Here is a 20,427-nt window from a genome sequence, read left to right on the forward strand (position 1 = left end):
CTATTTTTGTTCTTTTACTGGAGTAGTATTTCTGTCTTATACTATTAATGTAATTGCATTTTTATAGTAGTAATATTTCTGTAACAGTTCTGTAGTATTTGTGTAAGTCAGACTTGAAAAGAAAGATAAGATATCTAGGTCAGGATAAATGGGCAAAAAATATTTACAAGGTTGTGCTTGGAGACTGGGCGAGGTTGTAAGTGCATCGTAATAGTAGTGCAATAAAATATAGTACATTGTTAAAGTAATGCAATGAAAAAACGCATACATGCTAATATTCTGCCATTACATAGCGGTCAATTTTAATTGCACTCTTATTTTATGCATAAAACACAATCCACCTCCAGATAATTAAAAAAAATGTTGGTGGCCTTTAGGTTGAAAGAGTGATTCGACCACAAACTACATTTCCCACAATGCCTGTCAACTAAGTGACTGCTATGAATGCCAACGAGTGGAATTGAGAAATAAAATGTCCCCAAAATACCCACGATTTTTTCATATTAACTTTATAACATAGTACAATGGGACCTCTACTAACAATTTTAATTTGTTCTGGGAGCAGCCTTTGTAACCTGAAGCATTTGTAAGTAGAGACGCCTTTTGAATGTAAATGCACCAATCCATTCCAAGCCCCGCAAAAGTATGATGTATTTTTAAAATAAATCATAAAAGAGCATCGAAATGTGAAAGAAATACATGTTAAAATGAAATTACCGCTTGATATACGTAAAATTAGCGGCACATAATGTAAAAAAAAAAGAATAAAGGAAACAATTAAAATAGTCATCGACCTTTTAACTCTAACTGGAGAAAGAAGAGCATGCCAGATTCACGCATATGCACCGGTTGACAGGTAAAACTCTGGGAGCGGTCAATATCAGCGCATACTTTACTGTATTTTTGACTATGTATCCTGAAACGCCTGTGTAACTAGAGGCAATATTTACCCTTTCAGATACTTTGTAACCTGAAACGTTTGTATCTATAGACATTTATTGGTAGAGGTACCACTGTATATATGTGTTTGTGACTTAAAAGTGAATCAATTCAGTTAATTTACATTAAGGAGTAGGTAAATTTGTTTTACTTACCATTCAATTACATTTAGTTACATTTATCAGTTACATCAGACGCTTTGAGGCAGAGCTAAGCGGCTGTTTAGGGCCCCGCAGCCACTAGGGGGCCCCCAAGAGTGGTTAACATTTTTTTGGTCCCCTTTGTAACTTTGTGTATCCACTCAAAATACTTCTACAGAAATACAACAAAAATACTACACAATTACTACAAAACTAAAAATCAAATATAAAACAGGGACCTCATATATTATTTTGCTTTCATTCTGAAAATAAAACCATTGTACAGTATTACTACAAAAATACTACAACAGTAATACTATATTACAAACTACTACTACAGAATTATTTACTCCAAAACTACTACAAAAAGACAATTACTGTAGTATGAAAAAAATACTACTATGGAAATACTACGAAAGTTCTATCTACAAAAATACTACTAAAATACTGCTTTGAAAATACATCAATTATACTTCTACTGAAATACAAAAAAAGTACCAATACATAATCGTATAATATGAAAAACTACTAGAGGAATATTATTACAAAAATACTACTACAAGAGGTTTACAACAGAGATACTGCAAATCACACCTAGTGATACTACGAAAATTCTCTTATGGAAATTCCACAAAAATACTACAAAAATAAAACTACAATGACACTGTGCTATGAAAAATACAGCAATACTACGGATATACAACAAATATTCGTATATGGAAATACTATAAAATGCAACAGAGATGGTTCAAAAATACTAAAAAAAAACAATACAACAGTAATCCTACAAAAATATTATAATCATAAAACCACTGTAATAATACAAAAATGCTATGAAACTACTAAAGATACACAACAAAAAATCTAACAAAAATACTAAAAAACTACTCCTATGGAAATAATACATGAAATTACTTCAGGAATACAACAAAAAGTACAAAAATAAAACTACAGTAACAACAACAAAAAAATACAGAAATTTATCAAATCTGACTTTGGAAATACTCAAAAAAACAAAATCCCTACGGTAATACTTCAAAAGTAAATAACACATTTAGTGCTTAAACAGAAGTACAATATGTCACATTCGGCCCCCGACTCCAAATAGTTGCCCACCCCTGGAGTAGAACATGGAATGAGTTGAACAGGGTTGGGTAGGGTTACTTTAACTGGATTACTTTTGGATTACTCCAATACCAAATATGCTAATAAAAGACAAAATAAACTAAATATGAATGAAATGACTAAATTTTGTGCAGGCTTGGGGATTAATGGAATACATGGAACGGCAAAAATGATGTTGGCAAGCTGTTTGGATTTATTTTCATTTTGTTTCTGTCGCATTTTATGTTCGTTTTGCCGGAGATCAAAGAGATCAAAGCCAGGAGAGAAAGCTTACCACGTGTTGTGAGTCATCATTTGATTCATATTTAGTTTATTTTGTCTTTTATTAGCATATTTGGTATTGGAGTAATCCAAAAGTAACTGAAAGTAATCAAGTTAAAGTAACCCTATACAACCCTGGAGTTGAAGTAGGTATAGAAATTATCAAGTAATAAGGGGCCCCATATCTAATTTTGCTTAGAGCCCCATGAAGACTTGGCCGGTCCTGCTTTGAGGACAGCCATCACGCTTTTGAGGCCCTCGTTGAAAATGAATTTGACACCGCCGATGTAAACCATTTGATGAATCAAACTGTAATTAATATTAATCTATGAGTGGCAGTAATGCATTACATCGGTTTGCGGACCACAGATATTCCCAAAGAAGAAGAAGAAGGAAAAAGAAGAAGAAGAGCTGTGGGGAGGAGTTTAGATACCGCGTCAGGCAGTTAGCTTTCCTCACTCGTGCGTAGTCTTGCAGAGGTGAAGCATCTCTGTGTTAGTAACCTTTATATAATTTTAAAATTTCCACGTTATAATCTCTTAACATTATGGAACCAGCCATGCCCCCTCAAACCTTTCTTTACGGTGAGTCACGTTCAGTCTTTTCAATGTAAAATACTGCGCATGTTCATTTTTTATATTGAAAACCGCATCAAATGTGTAGAAAATGGCCATTAAAGTGGGGTTTTATTTCGCAGTAAGAATAAAATAATAAAGAAATCGTAAGATTATGCGTTACGTTAGAAAGTGTGCCGCTCGTGCTGCCACACACGTGTTTGGCCCAAAGCATCATGGCGGCTCTCACACACGAGAACCAGTTAGATACAATTTTAATTTTCTAAAACATTTTTTTTTTGTATTTTTATTAAAATCATTTTTAATTTAACGCCAATGGGACCTTTACATTTTTTCTCATAATTTCATTTTGAAGAACTCGTGTTCCCTACAACGTGGGTTCTCACGTGAGGTACACGGTAGTCCTTTTTCTTTCAATTGTCTTCGATGTTTTACGATTTTTGTCGTAGCGCTCCCCTCAATTTATCCACTTAGTGACGAAGTTGCTTTATGAAAATGCGCATTGTTAATGCTCACACATCAAAGACCCAACTCAAGCTGGTATTAATACAACGCTGGTTACGTCATTGTGTATGTTAAAATTTGCTGTTAATTATATCCCGAATGCCAAGTGCGTCATTATACGTTTTGCACTTTAATTTAGTATTTTAATTGACTGTAAAGGCTAGGCCATGTGGGAGATTTCCACGTTGGCGCTCGTGCGCCCCCTGGATATAATATTGTGAATGTGCTTAATTGCTGTTGAGATTGTCATGATTGTTTTCTGTTTTTAGTGTCAATAAATTTGTTCAAACCAAAAAAAAAATGTGGATCTATAAATGAGTTCCGGAAGTGTCATGGCGACGCCTGTGATCACTTAATGCCGGTGGAAGCGTAGTCGTCCGATGGTCTTCTTGTGTCAAACCATACTGCCTTATTTTATAAATATTAAGGCAATGGTGGGAGATAACAAAGAAACGAACGCAGATTTTCTTTAAAAATTCAGGGGGAAAAATAAAAACTTAAAGAAATGAAATACATGTTGGGACTACAAAGAAGACTCCAACGCTATTTTACCCTAATACAAAAGGGGATCGAATTCAATGTGAAATCAGAGATCAAACAAGAACTAAAAGCTTTGGCGCAAATAAAGTGGAAAGGCAGAATGTCACACTTTCACTTTACCTCCAGAAATCTTGTCAGAATTTGATATTGGGAAATTGTGAATGTGTTTGATTGCTGTTAGAAGTGTCAATAAAATTGTAAACTTTGTGAATACTTTTAAAAGGCGGAATTGTCTCAATATGAAGTTATTGCATTGTTTCTCACAACATTTTGATATCTGGGCAATGCGCCCTTATAATTTTTTTTCCACTTTAAATTTCAATGCACCGATCTGGTGCATTTTTATACCATATTCAGAGGCTTGAGCCATGAGGAATGCTCACTTATTTACAATTTGAGAAGCAGTGACTCAGTACTCACATCCACAAACTTAAGTATACGCGACAGAGGTTTTAAGCTGGTCATCTACTGGAGTTCTTTCACACTGCACGACATGAATGCGCCAGGATACTGATTCTCTTGATCGACGGTTTACGTGTTATCATAATGCATAACGTATGACAGTTTCCTTATTTGTCTTCATCAGGTTGTGTGCTTGAATCTGGAAAGGACGTTGTCTTCAAACCTGAAGATGATGGCCTTGAGCACCTGCTGGATCTTCGTATGGTAAGAGATTTTACACTTGAATGATGGCTGGTCTTCAATACAGAGCCTTGTTTCCATTTTTAATCTTAATATCCCTGTACAGGCTTGTGCTGACCCAACCACAAAAGATGAGCTTCATCTGGTGGAGGTGGAAGCTATAGACAACGATGGTAAGAAGGTGACTGCCACGCTGGTTTCTCTCAAGCCCTCCACCCTGCCAAGTGTAAGTCTTGTGAACACAACTCGTAGGGTGTTTTTTTTTCGTGTGTTTTTCTAATGGTCCCCCGTCCCCCTCTAGGTGTGTCTCGGCGGATTCACAGTCACAACACCTGCAGTGCTTCGTCTGAAATCCGGTTCTGGTCCGATCCACATCAGTGGGCAGCATCTTGTCAGTAAGTGTGGTTTAAAATTACAATATAAAATTCTGCATCATTTCTGTAACCCTTCCTGAATTTTTTTTGATGAAGTGGACAATGATCAGTCGTTTGAGGAGGAGGATGATGATGAGAGTGAAGAAGAGGAGGAGGATGTGGAGGATGAAGAAGATGAAGAGGAGGATTTAAAAGTGTCCAAGAAGCGACCTGCCCCCTTTCCCGCTCTCAAATCTCAGGTTCAGACATGAGAACATTCATATCTAGACCGGGCTCACTCTCGTCGAATCATTATTGTTGTATGCTAAATGGGACTGCAGTTTATTTTAAGTCGACTAGTCGCAGACTATTAAAATTTTGTGTAAAATAATCAGAATATTTTCTTCCTCGTCTAGCATAGTTGCAATAATTATGAACGCAAATGGCACAGTGAAAAATACATAATCTGAAACCCATTTTGAAACAAGTTGTTATTACAGGGCTAAACACACAGTATAAAAACTGGCTGGCGTTCGATCCATTAATTTTCAATTGTCCAGCGGCTGCTCAGTTTCCATTTTCTTCCACAAGTTCAGTGTCGTTAGCACATTCGTCTAATGTACGAAATGTCCCGGGCTCCAGGACCCTACAACCTGTGTGGTTAAGGGATCCAACCAGTGTAGAAATAAACAGCTCTCAATGGAGGTAACGTGAGGTTTTGGTATTAATTCACATTTGGTGGTACAATTCTTTTGCTGCCGGTAGCACAATAACTTTGAAATTGTTAGACAGGCTATGGCTTTAGCATCCAATGCATTGCGCGTGATGTCACACCATATCTTCTGCACAAGCGGAATATGATGGCAATCGAACGGGACGCCTAAGAGTCACAGGAGACTCATAAAAGTAACGCTTTTTCAATTTCAGTTAAAACAGGATTTCCCTATGATTTAGTACGTCTTTAGTATGACTTGAATCTGTGAATTTCCAGTCTCGGGAGGGTGCCCAACTTTAAGACCACCAAGCTGCTATGCCGCTTTACTTGAGAACCGAGGCGCGCATTGCACAATGCTCAATTTGAGAAAAATCGTAGACTTTAATGAGTGTCTTTTTAATCCTGGGAATTCGGTAGTCGTACTTTTATATTTATGCTCTTCCCAGGCAAAATGTGTCCAAATTTGAGTTTCCGTTTATGTTCTTGTTGAAGCAGTCGTTTCTGTATGTTACTGTTCAACATAAACGTTATTGAGCAGGGGCGAGTGACTCTGGGCTAAGATTACATTCATATAAACATAGCTCACTCGGTTTATGAAAATAGAATTAGTTTTCCACAATTTTTTCGATTTTCATCCACAATTATACAAATAACAGATAAATTGTGTCTGCAGAAAAAAATGAGGAAGGAACTTCTGTCGTCCGAAGCAGATGAAGAGGATGATGAGTGAGTATATGAAATCTGCATTTCAAACTCTTCCTGGGCAAATGTAAAATATTCAAAAAAGCTTCATCTTTGTGTTTTCGCTTTCATTTTAGCGATAGTAAAGGAGATGACGAGGATATGGAAATGGAGACAAAATCTCCAGCTAAGGTGAACATTTAAATCTTGTCTGCATGCTGCAGGGATTATTTTCTTATTCTGATTGGCTTGTACAAAAGCTTCATTGTTTTTAAGAGCTGGATTTTTTTTACACTTCTGGCTTGTCATCACTGCAGCCTCGGTTAAGATCGTTCATGATGTGCGTTGAGGTTGTCAGACTTGAGGCAGAAGTTAATTTAAAAATAGACACTCCATTCCATCCATTATCTGCACCGCTTATCACAGAAACATCGAGTTCAGTCTGAAACAAGATACAGGGACAATATAAAACCCGGAGTAGCTCACCGAAGTTGTTGTGTTCATAATAATGTGCAGCCAATGTCCTCTTATATCCGTGAGGGTAGTAAATCCAGGAGAATACAATATTTACAAATACAGAATAGAAAAAATGCTTTCTCTATGCCGTCAGCCACATGCTATACACATTCATCAAAGAGCAGTGTAAAAGGGCAGTCGGTCAATACATGGATGTGTGTATTGCAAAAAAGACATCCTTTCCATTCCAGATGGTCAAGTCATTTACACAGAGTTTACAAATCCTCAGACCAGGGCATTCATCTTTTTCGGCCAATTGCAGGCTTTGTTTGCCGTTCAAGCCAATGCCAGCCTGTAAATGATAAAAGATCTGCCCCTTGACCTCCACATAACTTTAGCCATTAGTGATCGATTCAAATGATGATTAACACATTGGTTAGCCAATGAAACGCCGGTAAATAAATCCCAGCATACACCGTGTACTACTTGGTGTTCGGGGGAAAATCTAGTCGGCGGCTGCAAGTTAGTTGCAAGACTTTGCGAATTAATTTTGTTCCATAAATAAGGCGCACTGTATTATAAGGCGCATGGTCAGCTTTTGAAAAAAAAAATAAAGGCTTTTAGGTGCGCCTTATAGTGCGGAAAATACGGTAAGTATTTTCGTAAACTTAATCTTGCTATTTAATCTCAATTCACTAATTGTACTTTATTAAGTTATTCATGTGTCAATAATATACTTGAATATTCAGCATGCCATCATTCACTTTTGAAAAGTGAAAGTTGGCATTACCTGTTCTTGAAGATTAGTTAAAAATCAAGATGGGCTGGTCTGAGCGTTTGGGGATTGTTCAAATATTCTCACTTTGGTCTGAGGATTTGTAAACTCTGTGTAGATGACTTGACCATCTGGAATGGAAAGGATGTCTTTTTTGCAATACACACATCCATGTATTGACCGACTGTCAATCTCTCGTGTTTTGCAGGCAAAGCCGGCAGCAAAGGCCACTCAAAATGGCAAAGGCCCAAAAAGCCCCAAGCCCCAAACTCCAGCAAAGGAGGTAAACTGGCGTTTCGGTGCTGTTGATTTCCAGTTTGAATTTTCAATACTATGTGAGCGCTAAAATGTATCCTCCTAAGGGGAAGACGCCCAAACGGAAAGCGAAATCGCCCAGAACACCACCAACCCCCAAAGAAAAGTTGACGCTTCCCGAGATCCAAGTAAAGTTGAGCGAGTCAGTCAAGAAGGTTTGTAATGTCCTGCCGATGCTTCCTTTTCATTCTGTCATCTTGTCGGTGTCTCGCTAAATTGTCATTTTTGTATTCTAGGGAATGGTGCTTCCTAAACTCCAGCCAAAATTTGAGAACTTCGTGAAGAACTCGTATAGAATCTCTGATCCTAAGGTTGTGCACAATTTTAAATTTATCCACCAAGAGTTTGGAAAATTAAATGATTTTTATTCTATTCTCAGGTTATTTCTGAGCTGTGGACGTGGAGACAAACTGTGACGGACCCAAAATAAACAACGGCTTTCTCTCCCCACCCCTCAAATATACATACCATTTTAATATTTTGTTTTAACTCCCTAAATTCAAAGTCTCGTCTAATATTTGATGACCAATAAGAGGTTATTAAGATGTCACGTGCATCCTTTGCTGCTATTAAAAGTCAATCAGGACTTGCTTGCAAATGTGATTAAGTGTAAAGGGTATAGAGAATTTTGTGGGCAGAGAACATCATGTAGGAATAGAACTGACAACTGCACGTGACTGGACATTGTTGAGTCCACGATTTTTGGGTGTTTTTCTTTCTGACCGTCCGTTTGGAACTGAAAATTGTACTTGTGCCTCAAGATGATTATGTGAATCTTTCCATTGTATGTAAAGCGTTTGGAAGTAGTGATGACTACATAACGGTTGTTTAGGTAATGACTAATATTTCAATAAAGATGGTTGGTTACATGTGGCTTTCTGGCTATTTTGAAAGATTTATTTCGTGATCAGTGATGCAAGATGTTTTCCTAAGTGAAGCAGAACCAAATGTATAATCGACATATTCAGTAATTCATTATAAATGTGAAGTTTTTGTCGACAAATGCATTCAAAAGATGGAATTTGCCACTTCAATATGGCTGGTAAAATTTGTTCACAAGCTGTAATAGATGGCCCCACCAGGTGGCAGTCTAATAAAACTCAGTTCTGCAGCGAGGAAACGAATGAACTTCAAATCGAGGCAGCAAATGTAAAAAGGGACAATGTGTGTTAAGCGTTTTGTGGTAGCAAACCTTTGGATTATTAAGGGGCAAAGACACATGAACTATTTAAACATGCGATTTTCTATCTACCTTGGTCATACCCCTCAAGAGGGGTGGCTGACAGCAAGACAAACATACAAAGACAGTTATCAGTTTAAACATACGTTTTTAATGAGGTAAAATCTATTTTATCCGGGGTTCATCTATAGGAAGATGATGTAATTGTCATCTTGCTGCTACGAGTATTCCCCCCCAAAAAACTTGCCCTTCAACCTAGATTTCTGATCAATAGTTTTTTTTTTACTTCATTAACAATTGACAAGGCTAGCACTCATTTTTACCTAGTATAGTGACAATCACTAGGTATTACATTTTAACATTGGAGAATAGGATCTAAAAATTCCAGTTACCCTTTATATTTGATTAAAACACGCAATTCAAAGTCTTTGTATATGCTGTTTCACTTTATAATCAATACAAAAGCAAAAGGTTTGTAATACATCATGAATCCATTCAAAGCAAAATTGTATTTTAAGATTTGACTTACATAACATATTCAAATATTCTGAAACAGTCCATTACATTTTAAACCCTACTGAGGATAAGCGGTGCAGATAATGTTAGAATATGTAGTATCCTGCACAGCACCTGGTGAGACCTAAGAGGATCCAGGCCGGGATACACACCCAGAACCTCCAAACCTTACGGTCTACGCTCCAAGGCAGACCCTCAGCACATCGTCGCATATTGTGGCACGCTGTCATAAAAGAGTCAGAATGGCAACAGTTTGATGGCGTTTACAAACTCCTGAAAGCGACAGCTAAGGATGATGTCCACTATCGACTTAGGTCAATCGAGCATATTTATCATTCCCATCGCTCAGACGGGTTCGGTACAAAGGAATAACTTCTTACGAAGACAATAACTGCAACATCCATTTTAAAACCAGTGGGAGTACTGAGGAGCCAGTTCAGAAAAGCGAGCGAGGAAAAGGTAGCCATGGCAGATGTGAGGAGTGTGGTGAGGGACAGGCTACACACTCTGCTGAGTGCATACCTGTCAACCTGTACGTTTTTGCCGTAACAAAGTACATTTGTTATGCATTTTAAGACGAGTACGACATACAATAAAATCTGTACGGAAAAACGCAAATTTGTCAATGATGGGTACATTGACTATCACGAAACGGCAAATCAATCAAGTCAAACGAGTTCGCCGCGATAGCCTCTATCTCGGTATCGTCTTTTTCGTTGCAAACGAAGCGAGCGTTTTGATGCTACTGTGCGCATGTGTCTGCCACCTGGAGATTTCCCATCATGCATCATTCAGCATCAGATTTCATGTGGTAGTTGTGTAGTGAAAGGAAGTCCGTCTCTTTTTAGAGAAGCGGCTTTTTCGGCTCAACTCATTAAAGAGAGCCGGCTCTCAAACGACTCACTTGCTTTGATGTATTATATTATGAATTATTATGTTGTATAAAGAAGTTAAGAAAAAAAGGAAGTATAAAAGAACATGAAAAAAGACAGGTTTGTGGTTATCTCTTTAATCAGTATATTAGCAACAATAATTTAATGCAGAAAATGAATTCATAATTTTGAATAAAAAGTGTGAATGAGCGAATGAGTTGTCTGTCCCTGTGTGCCCTGCGATTGGTTTGGCAACCAGTTCAGGGTGTCCCCTGCCCACTGCCCGGAGATGGCTGGGATGGGCTCCAGCCCCCCCGCGACCCTAATGAGGATAAGCGGTACGGCTAATGAGATGAGATTATTCTACTTAATATTTGCATGTAGTATTTCCTTCTACAGTGAACATCCAAGCTACTTAATTTTTGTACTTTTAAAATAAACCTCATTCATGTCAATCAACTCAGTCTCTCACAAAATGTTAATATATGTGATATAACAAAACACATGTACAATATAACATGTTAAACTACATAAACACGTTTGAAAACAAATATGGTGTAAGATTATTTTGTATTTTGTAAGGGAAAATGCGGCATGGACCTGTGGAGGTTGACGGTTATGCGAGTGGCACAGGATGAGTGGAAAGGAATGAGCTTGTAAGTGTAGTGTATTCATTGCAAATCCATCTGGATTCACAAAAAAGCTGATGGTCAGCACTCATCTTGGAAGGAGGACAACAGTCGCCACCTTAGGAACGCCTGAAGCGTGAGAGGGCAAGACCTTGGCCACTGCTGGTGTTTCGCCTCCTTTTTAAGGGAAACACACTTTTGATGCAAGGGCAGGGGTGATTCTCGTGTTTTCAGTCTTGCTAAAGCGACATTTTCGATCCGTTTCATCTGCTAACAAAGTTTCCTCCGCCGAAGTTGCATATGATCATGTGATGAGGCTGCTACGTTTGGTTAAACATGGTAGAGCCTGCATGCGAATAAATGCGCCTTAGCGGAGACAGATGGAGATTTAGTAATGACTTCAATGTTGCCTAATATAGCAAAGAAAATTTAACGTTTTTTTTCTTCGTGTAGGGATTTAAAAATGCTCCTAGAAGTGCAAAATGTCACAACTTACTCAAGTAAATAAATAGCGCAAATGTACTCCGTTAATACCAGAGGTGGGTAGTATTTAATAATAGTTTTGCTATACGTTTTTGACATCACGTTTGGCTTGAGTTTTAAAAGCATTTATAAAAATACATTCTATAACCCCTTACAAAAGAAGACAGGAAAAAGAAGACAGTAGTTTCAACTTGCTTCTGCGAGTTCTGGTATCAAATCGTGCTGCTCTTGCACAAGATTGTGAACAAACATGTGATGCAGTTTCAGAGCTCGGTGATAAGTTAGTGTGAAATGACAAGACAATATGATTTATGTACAACAAACTTTATCACAGATTAAAAAAAAAAAAAAAACATTTAAAATGGGAGTGCATCGTCCACAACTAAAGAGGCTTTCTCTTTAGTTGTGGACGCATGAGCATTATCTCAAATGGTTAACTCAAACAGTCACTGACTGATTTGATAACATTGGCAATCCTGCAGAAAATAAAAAAAAATATTGTAAATCACTTCAGTCTGGCACTTGATTTAGGATGAAAACTGCTCACTTTGTTATCAATAAAAAATAAAAAAACTTTGATGCCAGTTGATTGACTTGCAAGGATTCTGCGCATTAAAATTACACACGAACATCACACATTCTAAAGCACTGGACAAAGTCCAAAGCAAAACTTGACTAGATTTATGCACAGCCCAAACAAAACTCAGTTTCAATAGTATAAAAGCCTAAAAAATAACATTTTTCCTGGCTATTCAATAGCTAAAAACTTTTAACGCAGGAAAAACGTTACAGTAACGCATGAATATTGCCCTGATCTAAAACGGGTTCCAGGTCGTCTTCCTGACCATTTCCAAGCTTAAATAGGTTCCTGACGTCGTTCTTTTGCTCAAACGTATTCCTTGGTGCTGCTGGGAGGTCTGGAGATGGGATACTTGGGTGAAGGTTTGCCCCTCGGGCAAGACGCAGCCAGCATTCCGCCACCGATCGCAACCAAAAAGGATCCTGCCCAGGCAATGAAGATGGCAGACCCAAACTCATACCTTAAGAAACAAATTAAAAACAATCAGTAAAATTGAGAATACCGTAAAATTCAGACTGTAAGCCGCGACTATTTTCCCAACGTTTAACCCTGTGGCTTATGCAACGATGCAGTTAATATATGCATTTTTTTCTAACGGCCGCCAGGGGCGCGCCTGAGCAGTAAAGGTAAGAATGAAAGATGTGGAATCTATGTATCGAGGAAGACCGAAGTTTAATGTAACTTTTTGCATGCGTAAAACTAGCATGAACAGACCCTCATCATGGAAAGTGTCAATCGAAAGGGGAGCGCCAACAACCATATTGGGAATCATTTTACAAGTCTGTTTATTTGTAAACAGAAGTAATATAGCGAAACGATCATATTCTCAGAAGCAATGTCCAATGAAGCAGAAATGTTTCAGGACGATTTAGTTCACACGGTTTGATTCTATGGATTGTCCTTAATGCAACAAAGCGATTTTCGCAGGCATTTAAAGACGTTGAAAATGGCCAGGGGACGTACTAGCGAGCTGCGCCGCTTTATAGTCTTCGGATATCTTGTTTCAGACCGATCGTGATGTTTCTGTAACTGGTATGTTTTGAAATTGTCATCATTTCTTGAATCTCAAGAGTTTGGGCTTTCCAATGACCGGTCATGACTTAATTCAGTGACTAGGGACATGGTACAGACACGTGTTCGTTTATCAAAAGTCCGGCAGCCCACCGGCAGGCCGTCAGAATGTTAAGGGATTAAGGTACCGTGTATTATCAAAACTGTGAACGGTCTTTCTTTGTAAATATCTAATGTTTCAATGCGGCTTACAGTCAGGTGGAGCTTATGCATGTACCAAATGTTTCTTCCTCAAAAATGTACCGAATGCGGCTTATAATCAGGTGCACTCTATGCGGATCTTACAGAAATATTTTTATTACAGTGTTTTCGAGACTATAAAAGATGAACTCAAGAACCCCAAATCGGCCAGAAATTTGAAAGTGTACCTTGTAATCCGGTGCGGCTTATACACAGGAAAATACAGTAGATAGAATTGGAAATTAATAGTTACAATGCCGCCCTTTGAGACTCTTTGTAATTAAGGGCTATACAAATAAAAATGACTTGACTTGAAACTGCATACAGTAACTGTTCTGCCTTTGAAACATGTAGAGAGTGATTTTGGAGTGCCCTCTTGTGTTCAACATGTTAATTGTTTATTGCCAAAAGGAAACCAAAGAACTTGGACAGCAACTCAGACGCCATCTTTCCAACGCTTATTGCAAATGGCTCTTTGTGGTTCCGTTTGGCTTTAATTGTCCCTAAGTACGAAGTGTACCATTATTACTTGAAGATTTTTTGTTCATGGTACACTGTTGTACAAAAATTCCATACTCTTGTTTGAATTGTTGATAGCAGCTAATAAAACGTTTTTGTACTTTGTTTTTAGTTTTACAGCGACCTTTTAAGGGTAATGGTTCAGGACAGGGATCGGCAAGCCAAAGTGTTTAAAGCGCCGTAATGGACAACGAAAAAGAAATGTATGCCTGGAGCCGGAAAAAAATGTAAAGCCTTCAATAAACCCATTATTAATTTAAAATGGAAAGGGGTTTTGTGCTTAAAGATTAGTAATTTCATATGTATTTGAAATGTTTTTTAAAGCTTTGCAAATTATTTAGAATGTCAGAATACCACAAAATATACATGTAATCTCCTTTATTTTTTTTCATTTTCAAAAAGGCACAAGGGGCCACACAAAGGCATTGCTAAAAACCCACATATTGGCTCCAGAGCCAAAAAGGTTGTGGGCCACCAGTTTAGGCCACTGTATGGATAAACGGCAACAAAAGAAAGGAAGTCTGGTTATCTAACTGTCATCCCCTAGCCGTTTAGTTGGCGAAAAAAGGGTATTCTTTGGAGTGAGGACAGCACAGTAAATGAACATTTTTTCATTTTATTTAAATGTATTCATTTATATTCAACCCTAGCTCTTACTATAGTTTTAATTCGATGCACCTTGTATATGAAAAACATACCACAAAAGACCATCTAATAATCCTGTGTACCCTGCAGTATTAAAACAGCAATAACTCACTTGGTGTTGACGGGAGTAAAAGGGTCGTAGAAGGCTCGGATGATGTCATGAGCGTACCAAGAGCAGGCAACGATGGAACACAGAGCTAGTGGGGAGAACCGAAGAACACGCTCAAAAATGCGAGACTTGCGTTTGTGCGAATAAATCTAATATTACCTCCAATCAGCAGGATGATGCCCCCCGTCATGGCGATGCGAGATTTGCGTGTCTTGTCGTCACCGCCGCAATTTGTGCACTTCATTCCCATGCAGGCCGCGCCCAAACCGGCCACCGTTACGATAATGCTCACGATCATGAGGGCACGTGTTGCCTGCAGGGCGCCTGAGTTAAAAATAAAAGAACATGTCAAATGGTTAACAAATATGGATACAGCCATAGAACTCATATGAATGTGTGTTTCTTTAAAGCAGGGGTCTGAAATTCAATTGACTTGGGACCATCAGAGGTAGGGTCTTGGCGAGGGGCAATGCTCCCTCTAATCTTCCACGGGTCCGTACGTTCACACAAAAGTCTGAGCGTCACTTGGAATAAAAGTGAGCAACATCACTCCCAAGTGAGGCAACGAAATCATTAGCAAAAATGTCCAAAACCTGTATCAAGTTACACTTTGCAGAGTTTTCTGCAATGTTTAATAATTTTTCACATTTTAAAGAATTGACAAATGTACTTTTAAAAAGGAGTTATGGCCAACAAAAACCTAAAAAAAAAAAAAAAAAAAAGGAAAATAATACTAACATTTGGGGGGGATTTATTTAGTTGCACAATACCAGAACTGTATTTACGAACACTTTTTAGTGGCAGTACAATGTTGGCAAAAAGATTAACTTGAAATATTTCAGAATAATTTTAATGCAACACATGACCATTTAAAGAGACCCCCCCCAAAAAAACTGCCCCTTTTCCCCTGTGCCTTTTTTTATTTTCCCTGCTCTTTATACACTTTCTTTCTCATTTTGTTTACCTTTTTTGCTGCATTTAACCCCCACTTTAATTCTTCAATTCTTTCCTAAGCAGCACAGCGGCACAGTTCTGAGGTAATGAGATCGAACCTTCCTGTGTGGAGTTTGCATATTCTCCCCGTGCTTGCGTGGGTTTCCTCCGGCACTCACACATGCATGTTAGGTTAATTGGCTGGACCAAATTGTCCCTAGGTATGTATGGGTAAGTTGATTGTCTCCGAGTGCCCTGCGATTGGCTGGCAACCAGTTCAGGGTGTCCCCTGCCCACTACCCGAAGATAGCTAGGATGGGCTCCAGCACCCCCGCGACCCTACTGAGGATAAGTGGTGCAGATAATGGATGAATGGATGTTCTTTCCTTTTTTTCTAGCTTTTTCCTTTTCCCCCCCTTGCTTTTGCTTATCTTAGCTTTGTACTTTTTTTTTAATAGATTTTTTTCTTTATTCCCCCCTCCCTCTCTAAAGTAATTTTATGCATTGTTAATATATGGATTAAAGCAACAAATACAATCCAGAGATATGTTTGGGAACTGGAAGAGCTGGCTCCTTTCAGTGAGCCGAGCTGAAAGAGCTGGTTCTAGAAAAACTACACTGACCTTACTCAACTTCGACATTTACTTCAAAACACTGCATTTAAAACACACCACCAGGGGAACCAATGTTTTTACTGAATACACCATATTTTGGCTAAACTACTACTAAGCTACTAAATTCAAAATTTGAGCCCTTATTTTTGAATTTTTTCTTGTGCGCGATTGCGCACAGTAAAGAGGGAAATTTGGATGCAGGGGTCCTACATTGGGTTTTTTCTACTGAAATGTTTGCATAAAAGCACTCAGTCCACTGTTCTCAAATATCGTTTTTAAAAATGCCGCACACTAACTTAAATATATTAAAAAAACTATGTAAATCAGTATTAAATGAATCCATTATCCCCTTGTGCTGCACTAATTTTTTTTTTGTTGAACAAAAGACTGGGCAAAACTGGCAAAAATAATGGTGCAATTTGTCAGTCTGTATTTTGTCATCTTTGTGCTTTTTAGCACTTGTTTCTTCCGGCGCCGTCACGAATGGCAGCCACTCCAGCAGCTCCCGTGTTATTTTCGATTGTTCTCGATTGTTTGTTCTCAGCTCAGGGATGCTGCTGGAAATGTGAATTTCCCGTCGGGGATGAACAAAGTATCTATCTATCTATCTATCTATCTTGTTCTCAGTTGCACTACATAATAGGGCGACATCTAGTGGTCATATTGTACACACTGTGCATTTAAGTATTTTCTCAATTAGTATTGTTCTTTAAAACTAAGGCGCTAAATAGTACACATTGCCCCTTTAAACATCCATATTAAAGCGGGGGCCTAAAATTATAATCGCAGGTGCCTCAATTGCCCCGCGAGTTTGAGTCTAAAGGATCTTATTTAGAGTAGATGTTGGGTCTTTAAGTGTGCTAGTGCGACAGAATGCACGACTCAAACAGGTCTGACCAGGTTTCAGGTTGCATCATGGCGGACACACCTGATTTCACATGGCTACAGGTTAACATTTTACAGCTTATGACCTCTGTCTGCAAACAAAGAAGTCCTCTGTACCCTCTTAGCTGCCCCCTGTAGGGCCATTTTTTCAAATGCAATTCTGACTTAAATCTTGGTTGATCAAAACTGGCTGTGTTTAAGGGCTATACAAATAACATGACAAAGATAATCTGAAACTTTGTTGTGAAAACTCAGTTGAATAGATTGGAACAGGCCAATCAAGCCAAAAATACATGTCAACCTTTAGACATTTAAATGTTATCACACACGCCGGTTTCATGCACAAAACACAATCGGTATCAAGAATGTTAAAAAACATCAAAACAAACATCAATCTCCAGGACCCCGCCCACTTGCTGTGTTCTGCCTCAAACAGCTTTGCTAAAAGTAAGAAAATCAGATGAGTGCAGTAGAAAATAATGGATAAAGGCTCTTTGATTTAATTTGGGCTTTGGTAACACATACTTCATAGAAAAAAAATTGAATTTCTTTAAGGACACCTCCAACGGCGCATTCGAAAAAGTAGTTATTTGTTTTAAAAAATGGATTGGTTGATTCAAAGCTGGCTGTGAGTATGTGATAAGATTTTGTAATCTAAGATGAATGGAATGCAACTGGCCTATCTCGCTACTGTTTTAACACCCCATAAACAGAATAGGATCATAAAAGGTAAGGTTGGGCAAATTAATCCAAATATCGATATTACAGATACTAAGCAAGTACTTGGATCGGACCAATACTATTGTCCTGGGATTGATAATACACTCCACCAATTTCCATTTTAGAGCCTCTCTCTACTTGTCCTGCTTCTGCTTTCTGTCTGTCAGGAAGAGAGGGCTAAATCCATGTGCCCTCCACTACCAGAAGTTGAAAATGACGAAAAGGGTGGGGTCATTTGTGTGGTTAAGTTGTCTGCTTTTGTGACAACACCAACAATTTACATAGACAGATTAAAATTTACCCTGCAGAGTAACGAACTGCAAGATTTAAACACGTTACTGTTCTTGAACAAGAAGCTGTAAATCCACCGTCACTAAGGGAACAGTCAACCAGAAACAATGTTATTGAGTATTTTCAAATGTTGTGCAGTTGCATGTATTTAGGTGTCTTGTTCACATTGTACAGTATGTTTTTTTTTCTCTCATTGCCGCTATTTCGGTTTGACTGTCTTGGCTTTTGTTCTGAAACACTTGTATTAGAAATATTTTCCTTTTTTATACAGTTTAAGCTTAAAATGTAGATATCAAATTTGAAAAAAAATTAGTGCTTAAATCTGCGTTAAACGTAGAAATATATTAACTCAAGGGGGGGGGGGGGGTTCAATTATTTAATGATCATGACATTTCCAAGCAAAAAGTATCAATATTGAATCAGTATCTATGGATACTGCCGTGTATTTACTCAGAGTGGATCGATACCAAAATTTACAGTATCGCCCACTCTAAAAGGCGGGTAGTCAAGTCTACCTAATCACACTTCGTTTAGTGCAGTTTTCTGGAAATGTCCGCCAAAAGATTTAACGTCCATTTTAAGGCTTCATACGTAAAAACCAAATTTTTTTTTACACATTTGTTGAGCCTTTACATCTCCAAAACAAACTTTAAAATATATATTTAATAAAAAATTAAAACAAGTTATCGACTGAAACGTTGTGCGTTTCTCAAAATAAAACTGACTATTCATAAATTCAGCATTTTCTCGCCGGGGGTGAAATATCAATCAATTACTTAAATCTTGTTTGATTCAGAGCTGGCTGTGCGCATTTGTAACAAAAGTGTAAACTTAGTTGATTAACTACAGTTTTTACAACACTCTAGATAAGAATCTTAGAAGGCGGTTAGTAATGTCAACATAAACGCACCTTGTTTTACATTCTACCACTTCCTGAAAATGGCCGCCAAAAGACTTAACGTCCATTTTAAAATGCATCTTTGGCATGTTTGTTCAAAATAAATATAGAATATATAATCCATACCAATTTACTGAGCCTTTACATTTTCAGAACAAACGTATGTTAAATCGCCCTATTAAAAAAATAAATAAAAAAAATTAAACATCACAAGTTATCGAACGTGCTGAAAACGAGACGGTGCTTATTTTTTCCCCAAAAATAAAACTTTCCACGACTTCTAGTAAATATAATGTGCTTTTTTTCCAGCCAGGGTGAAACATTAACAAGTGACTAAACTGGTTTAGCGAAGAGAAAAAAGGTACGAAAGTGCGGTTTGTAAATTAAAACAATAAAAAGAGGTAACGGCCTCCTCGGGAGCGGGTTGGGAACTTCCCTCTCGCAGGTGTACTTCATTAGCATACTTTTGTTTCTGTGTTGTCACAATTAATTCACATAAGCCATCTAAAAATATAACACACTTGTTAAAATATGAATGGCTCAGTAAAGAATGATAATCCCATTCTTAAAAGAAAACTAATTGAGCGATTTGAATGACTTACTGTTGAGCTGGAGAATGGAGTCGTAAACCTTGCACTGGATCTGGCCTGTGCTTTGAAAAGCGCAGGACATCCAAAGGCCTTCGTACATGGCCACCGCCGTGATGATGTTGTCCCCTACATAGGCCGACATCTTCCATTGGGGCAGGATGGTTCCAATTATCAAACCGATCAAGCCGATGAGCGACAGGACGAATCCGAACATCTGCAAACCCGAATTGGCCATTTTTTTCCGCCCTCTCCCTTCCTTCCTCTTCGACGACTTGAGAAACAGTAAAAAGCGACGTCCACTTGCTCAAGATTATCCCACCGGTTAAAACCTATAAATGATTCTAAAAACACTTTTTGATGTTTTCAGATAAAAGTTGTTTTGTCTTTTTTTGTTTAGGAGCCGATGTCACCTTGCACCTGTTGCGTTGCCGCACCTTGAATAGGGAGGGGACAACGGGAGCGCGCTTTTTAGGCGGTTTCAGTTGCTGGGTGGGCGGACGCGCGCACGTAGTTTCGACGCGTGCGTCGATGGCAGGAGCGCCTGGAGTTTCGTGGCGTCACCACTTCCGGAAAATTAAGTCTGACGCTGTGCAAAACACACCGTGACGTCATTTCGGGATTTTTTTTTTCTCCCCCCCTTGGCTTTATTAAAGGACATAAAATTTCATCTTTTTTTCTCTTCTTAATACAT

At 38.2% G+C, this 20,427-nt stretch overlaps 2 protein-coding genes across 2 annotated transcripts; one reads left to right on the plus strand and one right to left on the minus strand.

Moving 5' to 3' along the window:
- The first annotated feature begins 2,866 nt into the window (after positions 1–2,866).
- npm1a (nucleophosmin 1a) lies at positions 2,867–8,890 on the plus strand. The gene is made up of 11 exons (XM_088321457.1): positions 2,867–3,049; positions 4,671–4,750; positions 4,833–4,952; positions 5,028–5,121; positions 5,197–5,339; positions 6,468–6,520; positions 6,613–6,667; positions 7,915–7,989; positions 8,069–8,176; positions 8,258–8,332; positions 8,401–8,890. The coding sequence occupies exons 1-11, from the start codon at positions 3,013–3,015 to the stop codon at positions 8,449–8,451; spliced, it is 891 nt and encodes a 296-aa protein (XP_088177583.1). The 5' UTR covers positions 2,867–3,012; the 3' UTR covers positions 8,452–8,890.
- A 3,116-nt stretch (positions 8,891–12,006) lies between these two features.
- Positions 12,007–20,196, minus strand: LOC148349483 (claudin-7-B-like). Its single transcript, XM_088321110.1, has 4 exons — positions 19,749–20,196; positions 14,965–15,129; positions 14,809–14,893; positions 12,007–12,741 (listed from the first exon to the last, which is right to left on the minus strand). The coding sequence occupies exons 1-4, from the start codon at positions 19,969–19,971 to the stop codon at positions 12,588–12,590; spliced, it is 627 nt and encodes a 208-aa protein (XP_088177236.1). The 5' UTR covers positions 19,972–20,196; the 3' UTR covers positions 12,007–12,587.
- Between the last annotated feature and the right edge of the window lie 231 nt (positions 20,197–20,427).

The sequence above is a fragment of the Urocampus carinirostris genome, chromosome 17, assembly GCF_059441175.1.
Source record: "Urocampus carinirostris isolate Australia breed hairy pipefish chromosome 17, RoL_Ucar_1.0, whole genome shotgun sequence".
NCBI classification, from domain to species: Eukaryota; Metazoa; Chordata; class Actinopteri; order Syngnathiformes; family Syngnathidae; genus Urocampus; species Urocampus carinirostris.

Coding starts and splice junctions, on each gene's coding strand:
- npm1a (XM_088321457.1), top strand. CDS start 3,013: ATGGAACCAGCCATGCCCCCTCAAACCTTTCTTTACG. Junction 4,953..5,027: donor AGCCCTCCACCCTGCCAAGT/GTAAGTCTTGTG, acceptor GTCCCCCTCTAG/GTGTGTCTCGGCGGATTCAC. Junction 6,521..6,612: donor GCAGATGAAGAGGATGATGA/GTGAGTATATGA, acceptor CTTTCATTTTAG/CGATAGTAAAGGAGATGACG.
- LOC148349483 (XM_088321110.1), bottom strand. CDS start 19,971: ATGGCCAATTCGGGTTTGCAGATGTTCGGATTCGTCCTGTCGCTCATC. Junction 15,130..19,748: donor CTCCATTCTCCAGCTCAACA/GTAAGTCATTCA, acceptor TTTTTAACTCAG/GCGCCCTGCAGGCAACACGT. Junction 14,894..14,964: donor CATCATCCTGCTGATTGGAG/GTAATATTAGAT, acceptor TCTCCCCACTAG/CTCTGTGTTCCATCGTTGCC.